The 12,069-nt window shown below is 36.9% G+C and overlaps 1 protein-coding gene across 4 annotated transcripts; it reads left to right on the forward strand.

Annotated features, from left to right (window-relative positions):
• Nucleotides 1-780: 780 nt before the first annotated feature.
• Nucleotides 781-11,671, forward strand: LOC104884172 (uncharacterized protein At4g15545). Of its 4 annotated transcripts, none has more exons than XM_010668774.4 (10): nucleotides 781-1,289; nucleotides 1,396-1,464; nucleotides 4,887-4,940; nucleotides 5,080-5,143; nucleotides 5,273-5,347; nucleotides 5,461-5,706; nucleotides 6,196-6,241; nucleotides 6,322-6,400; nucleotides 7,235-7,358; nucleotides 11,312-11,671. In XM_010668774.4, the coding sequence occupies exons 1-9, from the start codon at nucleotides 1,005-1,007 to the stop codon at nucleotides 7,325-7,327; spliced, it is 1,011 nt and encodes a 336-aa protein (XP_010667076.1). In that variant the 5' UTR covers nucleotides 781-1,004; the 3' UTR covers nucleotides 7,328-7,358; nucleotides 11,312-11,671. The 4 variants fall into 4 exon arrangements, with proteins under 4 accessions (XP_010667076.1, XP_010667074.1, XP_010667075.1 ...); XM_010668772.4 differs by having other exon boundaries at nucleotides 783-1,289; nucleotides 5,446-5,706; nucleotides 11,435-11,671; XM_010668773.4 differs by having other exon boundaries at nucleotides 785-1,289; nucleotides 5,083-5,143; nucleotides 5,446-5,706.
• Nucleotides 11,672-12,069: the final 398 nt, after the last annotated feature.

Raw genomic sequence — 12,069 nt, forward strand, 5'->3', positions numbered from 1 at the left:
GGACCCTCATCGTCCCTACTCCTTTTATTATTATTATTAGGAGTTTGCCAGATTTCAGTTGGTGGTTCCGAAGGAGGGTTATCATTGAGGTTAGGGACGGTGGTTTGTCGGCGTTCACCGACGTGGCTATTAACGTTAGTATTATGGCGTTGGGGTGTACTACCAACTCCTCTTGCCGGGTTTGTGGTGCAAGGTACACTATTACGTTCTATGATAAAATATATACTACAAAGAAATACATTTTTAGAATAGTATTGATCCCATTACACTGGTGATCCATTTTTTTTTTTTTTGAAAAAAAAATTAGTAGCAATTGAGAAGAACTACCTTTTGATAGTAGAGCGAAATCGTGCTGATAACGTGTTGTATTATAGAGAGATTTTAAGCAAGATTGGAGAATAAGCTCTTGTTGTTGTGTTATTCATTTTCTCCTGCGAAGTGCGGTATATATAGTGCCGGGTGAATAATTCACCGGGTGATACATCATATCACTGCATAACTGCAGTGTAGTGTCTAATCATAGGCGGCGCCGTTTTATCCGTTCACTGTTTACATAGAATATTACAACATCCTTAATTTAATCATAATAGTGTATTGTCTGGTCGAGACACTAAACTAATTTTAGTACCATAGTCCATAGATATTGGGGCAAGGGCCTGCAAGGGGTGTTTTGCTCGACCCTACCCCAAATTGAAACATTTGTTGGAGGGAAAACTCTCAAAATTTAAAACCTGAACGAGGAAATTCCAGGTTCCAGGACAAACACTAGCCCGCAAAAAAATGCTGTCGAGTCCACAAACACGCCCCCACTAAAGCATTACTAGTCCGAACGTCACATCTTTTTCTCTCCTCTCTTTCGAACAACCCTCTTGTCGTCAGTTCGTCACACAAACCCAAATTCCTCTTTCTTACTTCATTTTTTTCTGACCTTTTCTCTCTCTCATCTTCAACCTCGATTCCCCAAATTTCAAATTCTAGGGTTTCTTTTCGTTTCTTCTCCTTCGATGTCGCAGAACAACGCAACAATGGACGCGCCGGATTTCCACCTACCTGACGAAGTATTATCCGTCATCCCAACTGACCCTTACGACCAGCTCGATTTAGCTCGTAAGATTACTTCAATGGCGATTGCTTCTCGTGTCTCCAATCTCGAATCTGAAACCACTCGTCTTAAGCAGAGAGTTTATGATCAAGACCGCCTTATTTTTGAACTTCAAGAGAAATCTTCTCACCTTCAACAAGGGTTTAATGAAGCTGATTGTCGCCTAAAACTTGTCCTTGATGAAAATGTACCAACTTTTTTTCTTCCTTCGTTTTTGAATTATGATTATTTTCGAGGTTTCTCAGTGATATTTGATGTGTTGTGTGTTTTTGAATTTGTTTGGTTTTTTGAAGTTGAAATTAGCGCAGGAGAGGGATTCATTGTCAGCGACTGTAAAGAAATTGAGTCGTGATTTAGGAAAGGTTTGATATTCTCTCTCATTTTTCAGGTGTATTGTGAATATATTCTATGCTGTATGTGATTAGTAATGGTTTCTTTAATGTCTGTTCGTCCGAGTGACAGAATTGCTATCCGAAAGTTTCTTTCAGAGTTGAGTTTTTATTATCTCTGTGGTATCCTGGGAGCACCATTGGTTGAAATTTTCATAGAAAGATAAGGATTACAATACTTTTTGGCTAAACAACTCATGGAGTCTCTTGTCCATCTTTGCGACTAATGCGTTCAGCTTTTGGAGGGGTCAAGTGATTACTGAAGGAGTAAAATAATTTTAGTAGAAAGTGGAATGAGAAGATTCAGGAGAGTGATTTTGCACTCGATGAGGGTATAAGGAGACAAATGTGGAGCGAGTTTTGAGGTGGGGAGTCTATAAGTGAATAAAAATGAAATTTTTGTGAACCCAATATATTTAAAGCTACTATCAAGTACTATAGTAAATCTAAACTATTGCTCAAGAATTTATGATTTGTGACTTGCTTATAATCAAATTATGACATGTAGCGTGGATAAAGTTGATACAACTAGATTTGAAGGAAGGCTTGTGATCCATATGAGAAATGGTCATTTCTACAAAATCCTAGTTCTGTTAGGGTTTATGTTATTTTCCTAATTCTAGTAGGAATAAGACTCTAAAATCCTAATCCTAGTATGATTAGAACTCCTAATTTTGTTAGGAGTTTAAAAGTTTTAGTCTGGTTGTTATTCTAGTTGAGTTAGAAATTCAAATCCTATTTGGATTAGGATTCCTAATTGGAGTAGGATTATAGTGACATTAGGAGTTTGATGATAATAGGACAATAAACAAAGTGGGCATGTAGGCTTGCTTTCCGCCCAAGGGGAGTTTGTTCCTCTTGGATAGAGTTTGTTATTTTCATAGTTATCTTGTAATGAGTTTCTTAGTCTTAGTATGATTAGGATTTTATTTTACATGCCTAAATAAGGCTTTGTTTTCATTAATAAAAATCAGATTTGAAGTTTAAAGAATTTGCATAATTTGTATTAGTTGAGCGCAAGCTAACACTACGTTTTCGAGTAGTAAACCTAAATCCATCAATTCAGACTTGTTTGAACATACTCTTAACCGTGACTTGAGATTAATATCCTTGATTTTCATTGTTGTTCGTCCATAAGATCATAAATACAAAAAAAAAGTCCGAAACTACCAACAAAAATCACATCAAGCTTGGAGATCTTCGAATTAAAACTTAGAGATCTTCGAGAATTCAATGGATTGAAGGACCCTCAAGCTTACTTGAATTGGGAGAGAAGCATTTAGAGAATGTTTGATCATAAAGGTACGGATGAGACTCAACATTTTAATCATGATATATTTAAATTTACTGATTATGCATCGGATTGGTATGATTCTTTCCAAGTCGAAAGAGTGGGAGATGGGAAGGAAAATATTATAACTTGGACTTCATTAAAACTTAAGGAACAAATTGTTCCTAAGTTCTATAAGCAAGAGTTGTACCTTAGGCTAAATATTTTTCAACAAGATCATCTTTCCACGGCGGAGTATGTGATTGAATCTGAGAAGTTGTATTTGGCGTGTGGTTACAAGGAGGAACAAAAGATGGCCAAATTTCTCTTCCATATGAGTAGACCTATAGCTAATCTTGTTGAATTGCAAACTTATAGCACGTTTGATGAGTTGTGTCAATTAGCAAGTAAAGTGGAAAGGCAGCAAAAGAAGGCTAAGAATTTTCGATCCTCTATTACCCTAAATCTGAAACTACATTTTCTTTAACTTCGGGGCAGTTGACAATGAAGGGAAAGCAATGTTTTAAGTGCCAAGGGCATGGACACATAGCTAGGCAATGTCCAAACATGGTTCTTGTTTTGTTGGAGGAACATCATATGCTTTTGATGGAGCAGCAAGAGTAGGAGACAAGGTTGTTGGCTAGTAATAAGTCTTCTAGTGCTTTTAAAGAGATGGAGGCTGCCTTGTTCAAAGAGATGAAAAGCATGATACTTAGGCGTGCATTAGTAGGTTTTAGGGTGGGAACTTACATGGATCAGTTATGGTTTGATGTTGTGCCTATGAATGCTTCTAATTTACTGCTTGGGCGTCTCGCCCATGATCTATCACTTGGCGCTCTGATTAAGAAGAATCACTCTTAAAGCTCGGTATGATATTTTAGAATAGGAAGTGAATCACTCTCAACATATATTAAATGGTAATTAACAATGTAAGAGAATCACTCTCAAATTCTAATAATTGGGGGGAATTCTTCTAGTGTTACCTCCCAAGAGATTCGTTTTTAAGGTAGATTATAAACACTCGGTTTTTAAGCTTTAATCACAATGGTTTTTCTTTATGAATATAACTCCAAAATCTGATTTCAAATGAAAGCATTACAATCCTATTTATAGGAAAATCTAAAGTTCCATGATATCATGGCTTACATCCACAATTCGATACCTTACACACTAAGAAATAAACAAAGCAAAGAAACTGAAACTCGCCAGTTTCAGGATAGTGCTTCACCTTTTCGGCTATCATTTCCAATTGGTTCAATATTTTGCTACGATACCAATTGGAGGGTCTTCCTGACTTGAGGAGCTTTCCAACCATAGGTCACACGTTGCAAATGGATGAGAAATGGCTGCCGCCCACAGGAGAAAACAAAGAAGCAGAAATCTGCTGGAACCTGCTGTCAGCAATCTGGTCCAATGAAAAACTTGCTTACCTAGGTTAACTAAAAGCTCATTATTGGACCAAATTAAGCAGGCAGCTTAAGCACCTCAATGATCAATCTGGGAGCTGGCTGGAGCTAGCTTTACACGTCCCTAATTACCTCTAAGCTAAGCAAAATCCAACCGGGCTTAAAAACCGGTTTTGCAAAACAATTTTTTAGGAAAGCTAAGTAATTTCTAAGCATGATTAAGACTAAACTAACACTAAATAATATCAAGCACCTCAAGCAAGTACCTCTCCATCCCCCCCCCCCCCCCCCCCAATGGGCAGCTGCTAGCTTAACCTACTTAGTTCCAAACCTTCCTTTGCAAAAGATCACAAAACTCGTACTACTCCAAACGGTATCTCCCTTGGTATAATTTGGATTAGTACTTTAGTAAATCTTGTAACACCTAATCCTGATCTATGATATAAGCCATATCCAACGGATCTTGTTAGGTAGAATAGGTGATATCAAATCTGGAATAAGTATGATCATGTAAGCCATCCTTAATAATCTTAGTAACCTTCTGTTTTGTTTCAAAAGCCTTTGATTTCTTTTGCATGCGTGCAACATTTTTTTCCCCATAACATTTAAAGCCTTTGATTTCATATGCTTTGGGAAGTATGTATCCATGTTGAATTGATTATTAATTGTGCTTTATTGACTTATTCTGCCCATAACTAAGTCCTTTTCTTTTATGGCAGCTAGAGACATTCAAGAGACAACTAATGCAATCACTCAGTGATGACACTTCTTCCGTAAGTTTGTCACGTTCATTCTGGCAATTTTGCCTGGATGAATATTCAAATTGTGCTTGTTTGTTGTCTCCAAAACTTACAGTCCTCTATTGTGCTCTTCATTAGATGTGGCATAAATGCGCTAATGTTTTCTCAACAGCAGACTGAAACTGTGGATATTGGGACATGTGATCAATCAGTTCCTAGAGTTTATCCAGACAAAGGTATTCTCTTCAGCTCATAGATACCTTTTCTTTTTTATGTTCCATATTAATGAGATTCTCGGTTTTATGGTGTGATATTATGATATGAGACACTTAGCTTTTTTTTTTGGTTGTGGCTGCTGTCTGAAGATGCTGGTGCTAATGGCTACACCAGACACCATTCTAATAATGGGTCTACGGAAGCAAGATACTCAAGCGATGAAGGTATGGTGCTCTTTTTTCTCTGATTGTGTTTTTTGGATTCTCATTGGCTTCATGCTTGAGCATTAGTCTTTTTATGATTATTTTATTCGGTTTTGTAGTAATGAAACAAACAGGTCAAAAATATTCAATGAATCCTTATCAGATTACCCCTCGTCTGACTCCTACCGGAACTCCTAAAGTTATTTCGACTAGTGGTTCCCCCAGATCTTACTCTGCTGTCGGATCTCCCCAGAAGAATTCTGGGGCAACAACTCCAACCAAATTGCATTATGATGGGCGGACTTCATTGTCCTCATGGTATCCTTCAAGTCAGCAGTCATCAGCAGCAAACTCACCGCCTCGTGTCCGGGCTTTACCAAGTATGAGGTTTTTCTTGCCTATGGGTTTAGATTGAATAGCTGTCCATATGTTAATATAAAGAGTGCAATACCAAGTTATGAATAACTCTGCCAGAAATACTTGCCCAAATAGTTTTGATACTAAATATATTTATGTAATTTTTTGTTATTTCGAGGAGAGAGTACTATGTTCTTTCCTTTCTTTTACAATTGAATTCACCTTGAAACAAATATTTCTTGATTTGGGACACAAATCAAAATTTTTGATGAATTTATTTATTATTATCTGCAATAGATTGCCAGCTGAATGAGCATATGACTATATTTGAACAGATTTTCCTCCCTAGTTTCCTTCAATATGTTTCTATATGTGAGTTCTGATCATTGTTATCTAAGTGGCCATTTGAAAGGCAACCTTGTCTCTAGCCAATGTTGTGCTGCGTGCATTTAGAAACACATAATGTTATGTGCCAATATAATTTACTCATTTTGGATGTCCAAACGATATAGGTCGGACCCCTCGAGTTGATGGTAAGGAGTTTTTCCGCCAGGCTAGGTGAGTTCCATTCATTAACTAACTCAATATAAGGCATTTGATTTTAACAATACATTGTATCTAATATATTCGTGCATCAGGAGCCTATTGTCATATGAGCAATTTAGTGCTTTTCTGGCGAACATCAAGCAACTAAATGATCACAAGCAATCGCGAGAGGTAATCCTGGGCTTGTAGCTTTGTATTACCTAAGATTATTACTCAGTGTGGCATGCAGTAACTATTAATCTTGTTACAGTTGTAGGCCCTGTTTAGTGTTTATGATTTTAGATTTATTGCTGTAAGCGCCTGAGCATAATCTGATCATAGACTCTTGAAGCTTCAAATGCTGAAAAATGATTGGTTCTTTTTGTTGCTATTTGATAATCCAACGGACTTCCATGTTTATCACAAAGCCCAAAAATAGAGGAAGTATTGTGTGTGTGCGCGCGCGTGCGCGTGTGTGTGTGTCAGTGTCAGTGTCTGTGTGTGTGTGAGTGTGTGTGTCTGTCAGTGTCTCTGTGTGTGTGTGTGTCTCTGTGTGTGTTTCTGTCTGTGTCTCTGTCTGTGGCTGTGTCTGTGTCTCTGTCTGTGGCTGTGTCTCTGTCTGTGGCTGTGTCTGTGTCTGTGTGGCTGTGTCTGTGTCGGTGTCTGTCTGTGTCTGTGTCTGTGTCTGTGTCTGTGTCTGTGTCTGTGTCTGTGTCTGTGTCTGTGTCTGTGTCTGTGTCTGTGTCTGTGTCTGTGTCTGTGTCTGTGTCTGTGTCTGTGTCTGTGTGTCTGTGTGTATGTGTCCATATAGACACTAGTACTAGAAGAATCAGAAGGCAGAAAAATGACTGGAAGAGCATTATCTTCTATCTTTTTTTTAGTTTAATGTTCAGGAAGTACCGGACCTCTTGGTGATTACGATATTTCCTTTATCATGAAACTGGATAAACTAAGCGTTTTCATTTTAGTGCTGATAGAAGCAGATGAAACACTTAGTCATTTACTTTTGTGCTCTTATTCATTTAGGAAACCTTGAGGAAGGCAGAAGAAATACTTGGCAAAGATAACAAAGATCTTTACATCTCATTCCAAGGACTGCTCAACCGCAATGTGCATTAGTGCTTGCAAGCTTGCACTAAGACCCCTTCTGGTAATACTATATTTTTATCGATCAGTGCCTTATCTCTGATACATGCAATCTTTTCTGTGGAATAAATGTGGTTTACACAATGAATTATTTTGGAATTAGATTAGTGCAGTCCCTGCTAAGCATCTATTGTTATAGTATGGCTGTTACTTGGATCAATCTCTGTATATTCAATCAAATGTCAAACTCAATTCCTCAGTTTACCTTTCCTTTTGTTGGTCCATATTCCACAGTGATTATCATGAATATTTTTGCTCCTTGTTGCTCCATTGCTTTTGTTGAGACTTTAGAGGATCTCTTTGAATAAAGTCAAATGGAAACGAATCCCGCTTCTCAGAGTGGTGATATTTTATGTCATTTCGTCCCTTTATTCATCCTTGATTTCCCCATTTCCACTTTCCTTGGTCTGTAGAGAATAAAACCAAGCTAACTTAAGATTCAATATTTATTGTACTTGGTCTTTTGGTCATTATCTTCGGTGATGTTTTCTTTTTGAAGATAGATAGTTGGATTAACCGATGACAAAGAAATTAGTTTCATAAGTCATAGGAGTACTACTTTGTACTTTCCCTTTTTTTTTCCTTTTTTTTTCCTTCTTCTAATAAATAAGTATACAAGGAAATTAGTACCCTTCTCTTTAGACTAAAAACATGTCATACTACATGGATTTTATATAGATGTCATTATCGTTTCTTCTAGCTATAACATAGTAGTTTCCTTTGACATGATTTTTTTTATAGTTTTCTGCTTTAAAATATCAAATATCATGTGTTAAAGATTCTTACGGAAGTGGTAATTAAGCAGATATTTTTTTTTGAGGGGAGTGATTAAGCAGATTTAAGATATAAATGGAAAGAATTGAATGATTGCATTAGTATCTGTCATTCTCATATAACGGAAGGTAGATTTCTTTGGGCCTTTGAATGGAGGTGACATATTTTTCTTTCATAAATTTTTATTTTGAGGTGTAGGGGACGAATAAATTTAGTTAGTCTTATCTGGTATCAAGTAATATAATTGAACTAAATTAGGGTCTTATAATTTGAACTATAAATTCAAATTTCAATTAAGAAAGAGTTTGCAGCTGTGCTTGAGTATGCATTTCTTTCTTTCTTTCTTTCTTATCTGGTATGGAAGTAATTTACTTTGTAGTAGACTGTTCGATCTACATTGCTTTAGGGTTGATTTTCGTTGTAGATGTCGTATGTCTTCTCATGAATGAAAATTTTGCTTCCCCAGTTCCTATTAAGAGAAAAGACAAGAGTTTGACGATAATGTAGTGCTACACATGACATTTGGTTGATTTAGGCTTGTCAAATTATCTGACATTGATGGACTTGGGTAATTATAACTTTTCGGTAGAGGGCGTGTATAACTTTTGAGATCGAAGACGTGACCACTAACGTTTGTGAACCTGCAGGGTTGCATACAAATAATATATAACAGGGTTTTGATACATAATTTTGCGCGCTTAAATTATTAATACACGAATATTAGGGTCCAAATAAGGTTTGCTAAACTTGGCTTGTCATTTACCTTGCATATTTAATAAGCACACAGCCTGGGGTTTTTGCCTCTAATCTCGTTGCTCAAAACAATTTGAAAGTGAGAGACATTAAGAGTTGTGTAGTGCTAGCATAAACTTCTGTGGTGTCACTGGTGGATATGGAAGAGGTGCGAACTTGTGATATGCACTTGGATTGAATCAATGAGTTTCTTAGTTTATATCAAAGGTCTAAATCGTTTTTACAATGTAAATCGTACTTTATCATGAATTTGAGCAGTCTTTGTCTATATTGAGATGTAAAGCCGACTTAGAATGCATGTGATATAACTCTTCTATGGCTTCACAACCCTTCAATTGGAGCATGAATCTTAAGAGCTTGTTTTCATCGAACTTAAAAGCAATAAAGTACACTGTGCAAACCTTTAGATTTAGTCATGTAGACATTTTCCTTAGCTCTCCAGTAAGGAAATTCCCTTTGCCATATCTTATAATAATAATGTGCGACTATTACAATTTACAAGTAGAAGCTGAATAGATTTGAGCTGTCATGAAGGAAACTTTTTATCATAGCTTCCTTGGGATTCTGCCTTCCAGTGAGCTCCAATTTTTTTCTTTTTTGGATCATGAAATTTGAATTTGTCCCTTCTATCCACAGGGTTTGAATTACCCTTATCTCCTGTTCACCTTACTTTTTTCAGCTCCTACCTACAAAGGCCCAACATCACAACCCACCCATCACCGCTAAGTCGCTAACTGCTGGGTGATCGGCCATCACTGTGAATTCACAGCTCACATCCACCAGTAACCACAGCCTACACCACCATCGTCGCTTCCTCCTTCCCACCTCACAACCAAGGGTGAACAATGCCATGCTATACTTCATCTATACTCAACAAACTGAGCTACAACAAGCAATCCATGCTCTACCAAACCACCACCCACAAAATACCTCTTTTTTTTCTATTGTTCTTTTCTTCTCTAGTCTACTAAATTCACTACCATCACAGCCACAAGTTGCACCATATTTTTTCCATTAATTGGTGATAATGGACTCACTTACTTTGTTACCTTCTCTTTCCCATCAAGTAACAAAATGCATTTCTTAATGGTAATGATTATGATTCCCTTTACATTACATGACTTAAACCAAACACCTAATAAAAGTAACACTTTTAGTTACCATTCCACTTAGAGCTGGCAAAAGGTTGTATTTGTACTGTGTCTGTGTTTTGTTATATATAAACAGGTTGGAAAATCCTTGACCTAACACAACCTATTTAATAAATGTATCTTGTCGTGTTGATCCGTTTAAGTAAACATGTTGAGATCTCTCAACACTAAACACTTGTGTTTTGTTTAAACATGTTGGATATACTTGTGTTGCAATTATGTCAAACAGTCTCGAGCATGTCATCTTTCTATTGGAAACCTCAACACTAACCCAATATATTTAGTAAGACATGCTGTGTTGACTTGTTTAACTAAACGAGTTATCGTCAACAATAACCTATTTTTTGTCGTACCTGGTCGAGTTGTGTTGTGTTGTGTCAACTTTTGCCTTTTGATTCCTGCATTCCATGATTTGAACCAAACAAGCATTTAGTGTCTTCATACTGTTACTACTGTTGATAGTTTGTTTTTAATTGTTACTACCAATTTTCTGAAACATGTCAAATAATGTAGATTTATATTTTATAGATACACCAATACTCAAACATTTTCTTAAGAATGATTGTTGAATCCCATTGATCACCACATGTGAGTGTCGCACATTGGAGAAAGAAGAGAGTAAACCACTTTATAAGCTTAGGAGATAGTCCTCCTATCACCAATTGGTTTTAGGAGGGAACCTCATTGGGTTTGTAAGTGGCTAAACTCTCCTCCTTTGGGTTACCCAGGCCCATTTCATGTAATCAGAAAATTAACATGGTATCAGAGTCTAGGTTGTGGGTCTCTTCTAAACTGGGCCTCTAATCAGGATGTTCAGTCCCTAAGAGGATTATTTTTGATTACCTTTTCAGTTAGCTCTAAATTCTAAAGACACATGTGGGTGGGGGGGGGGGTGTTGAATTTCATTGATCACCACATGTTAGTTTCCCACATTGGAGAAAGAGGAGAGACTAAACCACTTTATAAGCTTAGGAGTTATTCCTCCTATCACCAATTGGTTTTAGGATGGAACCTCCTTGGGCTTGTAAGTGTACTAAACTCTCCTCCTCATTGGGTTACTGAGGTCCATTTCATATAATTTGAAAATTAACAATGATTGTGTTACATGCATATAACGTTGACTATATACAACTACACTTAAACCGTGCATCGATATATGTTTAAAAAATGAACCATTACATTCAAATGGAGGAGATTATGGTGGTGATAATACCTCACCCCTCACCCCTCACCCCGTTTCCAGAGTACAATTGAGGCCAATTTTGTCACTGTTCTGCAGGTCTGTTCAAATTTGTTCCAGCTCCTTTCTAAAAGACTTTTCTGCTTTATCATGCGGTGTACAATTGAGGAGCTAATGTAGCGATGTTGACTCTTACCAACATCATTGTACTATTTCATGCAGGTTATGCAGTGTAAGTAAGTTGTTTGCCTGCGAATTATGGATTAGCTATAATTGTAAGGAACTTTTTGTCTGAAGGAATTCTTTATTCCTATGAAGTCCATTTATTACTTTCAGAAATTTGTTCCTAATTTAATGATATGTTACAGAAATGAAAATTGTACATATCGTTAACATGATGAATTTCTGTCTCAGACCTTCGCATATTTTGCCTTGTTTTATTTATTTTACCTTTCATAAGATGGGTATTGAGAGTTGAGACCAATGGTTTCACAGTTCCTATGGATATTAGTGTGGCACTTTGCATGTCTCATTATTTCAAGGCCTGCTTCACGCATTATCAACTTCTGGGCTAGCAAAGAGGCCTCATGTGCAAAGCCACGGTGAAGGGAACATGGTCTTGCTGCTGCTCCCTTCAGTTGTCGGATCTTGCAAATTGCCTGGTTTACGACCGTAGCCTATAAAACAGAATCTTTCTGTCCATGTAATAGGGATAATTGGTAAATTTGCATGAATAAAGCTGCAGATTTTTTCTCTCTCTTTTTTTTTTAGTTCGGTGAGGGGTGGTTTCCCACTTTTAAAATATTTGTAGGTAATGTTTGAGAATCTAGATTTCATTTCAGTTGTAGTTTTTTAAT

The sequence above is a fragment of the Beta vulgaris genome, chromosome 2 (assembly GCF_026745355.1).
Source record: "Beta vulgaris subsp. vulgaris cultivar EL10 chromosome 2, EL10.2, whole genome shotgun sequence".
Taxonomy (NCBI): Eukaryota; Viridiplantae; Streptophyta; class Magnoliopsida; order Caryophyllales; family Amaranthaceae; genus Beta; species Beta vulgaris.

Excerpts from the sequence above, each read along its gene's own strand:
- LOC104884172 (XM_010668772.4), top strand. The coding sequence starts at position 1,005 with ATGTCGCAGAACAACGCAACAATGGACGCGCCGGATTTCCACCTACCT. Across the intron at positions 6,242-6,321 it reads GAGTTTTTCCGCCAGGCTAG|GAGCCTATTGTCATATGAGC; the intron begins GTGAGTTCCATT and ends TTCGTGCATCAG. Across the intron at positions 6,401-7,234 it reads ATCACAAGCAATCGCGAGAG|GAAACCTTGAGGAAGGCAGA; the intron begins GTAATCCTGGGC and ends TTATTCATTTAG.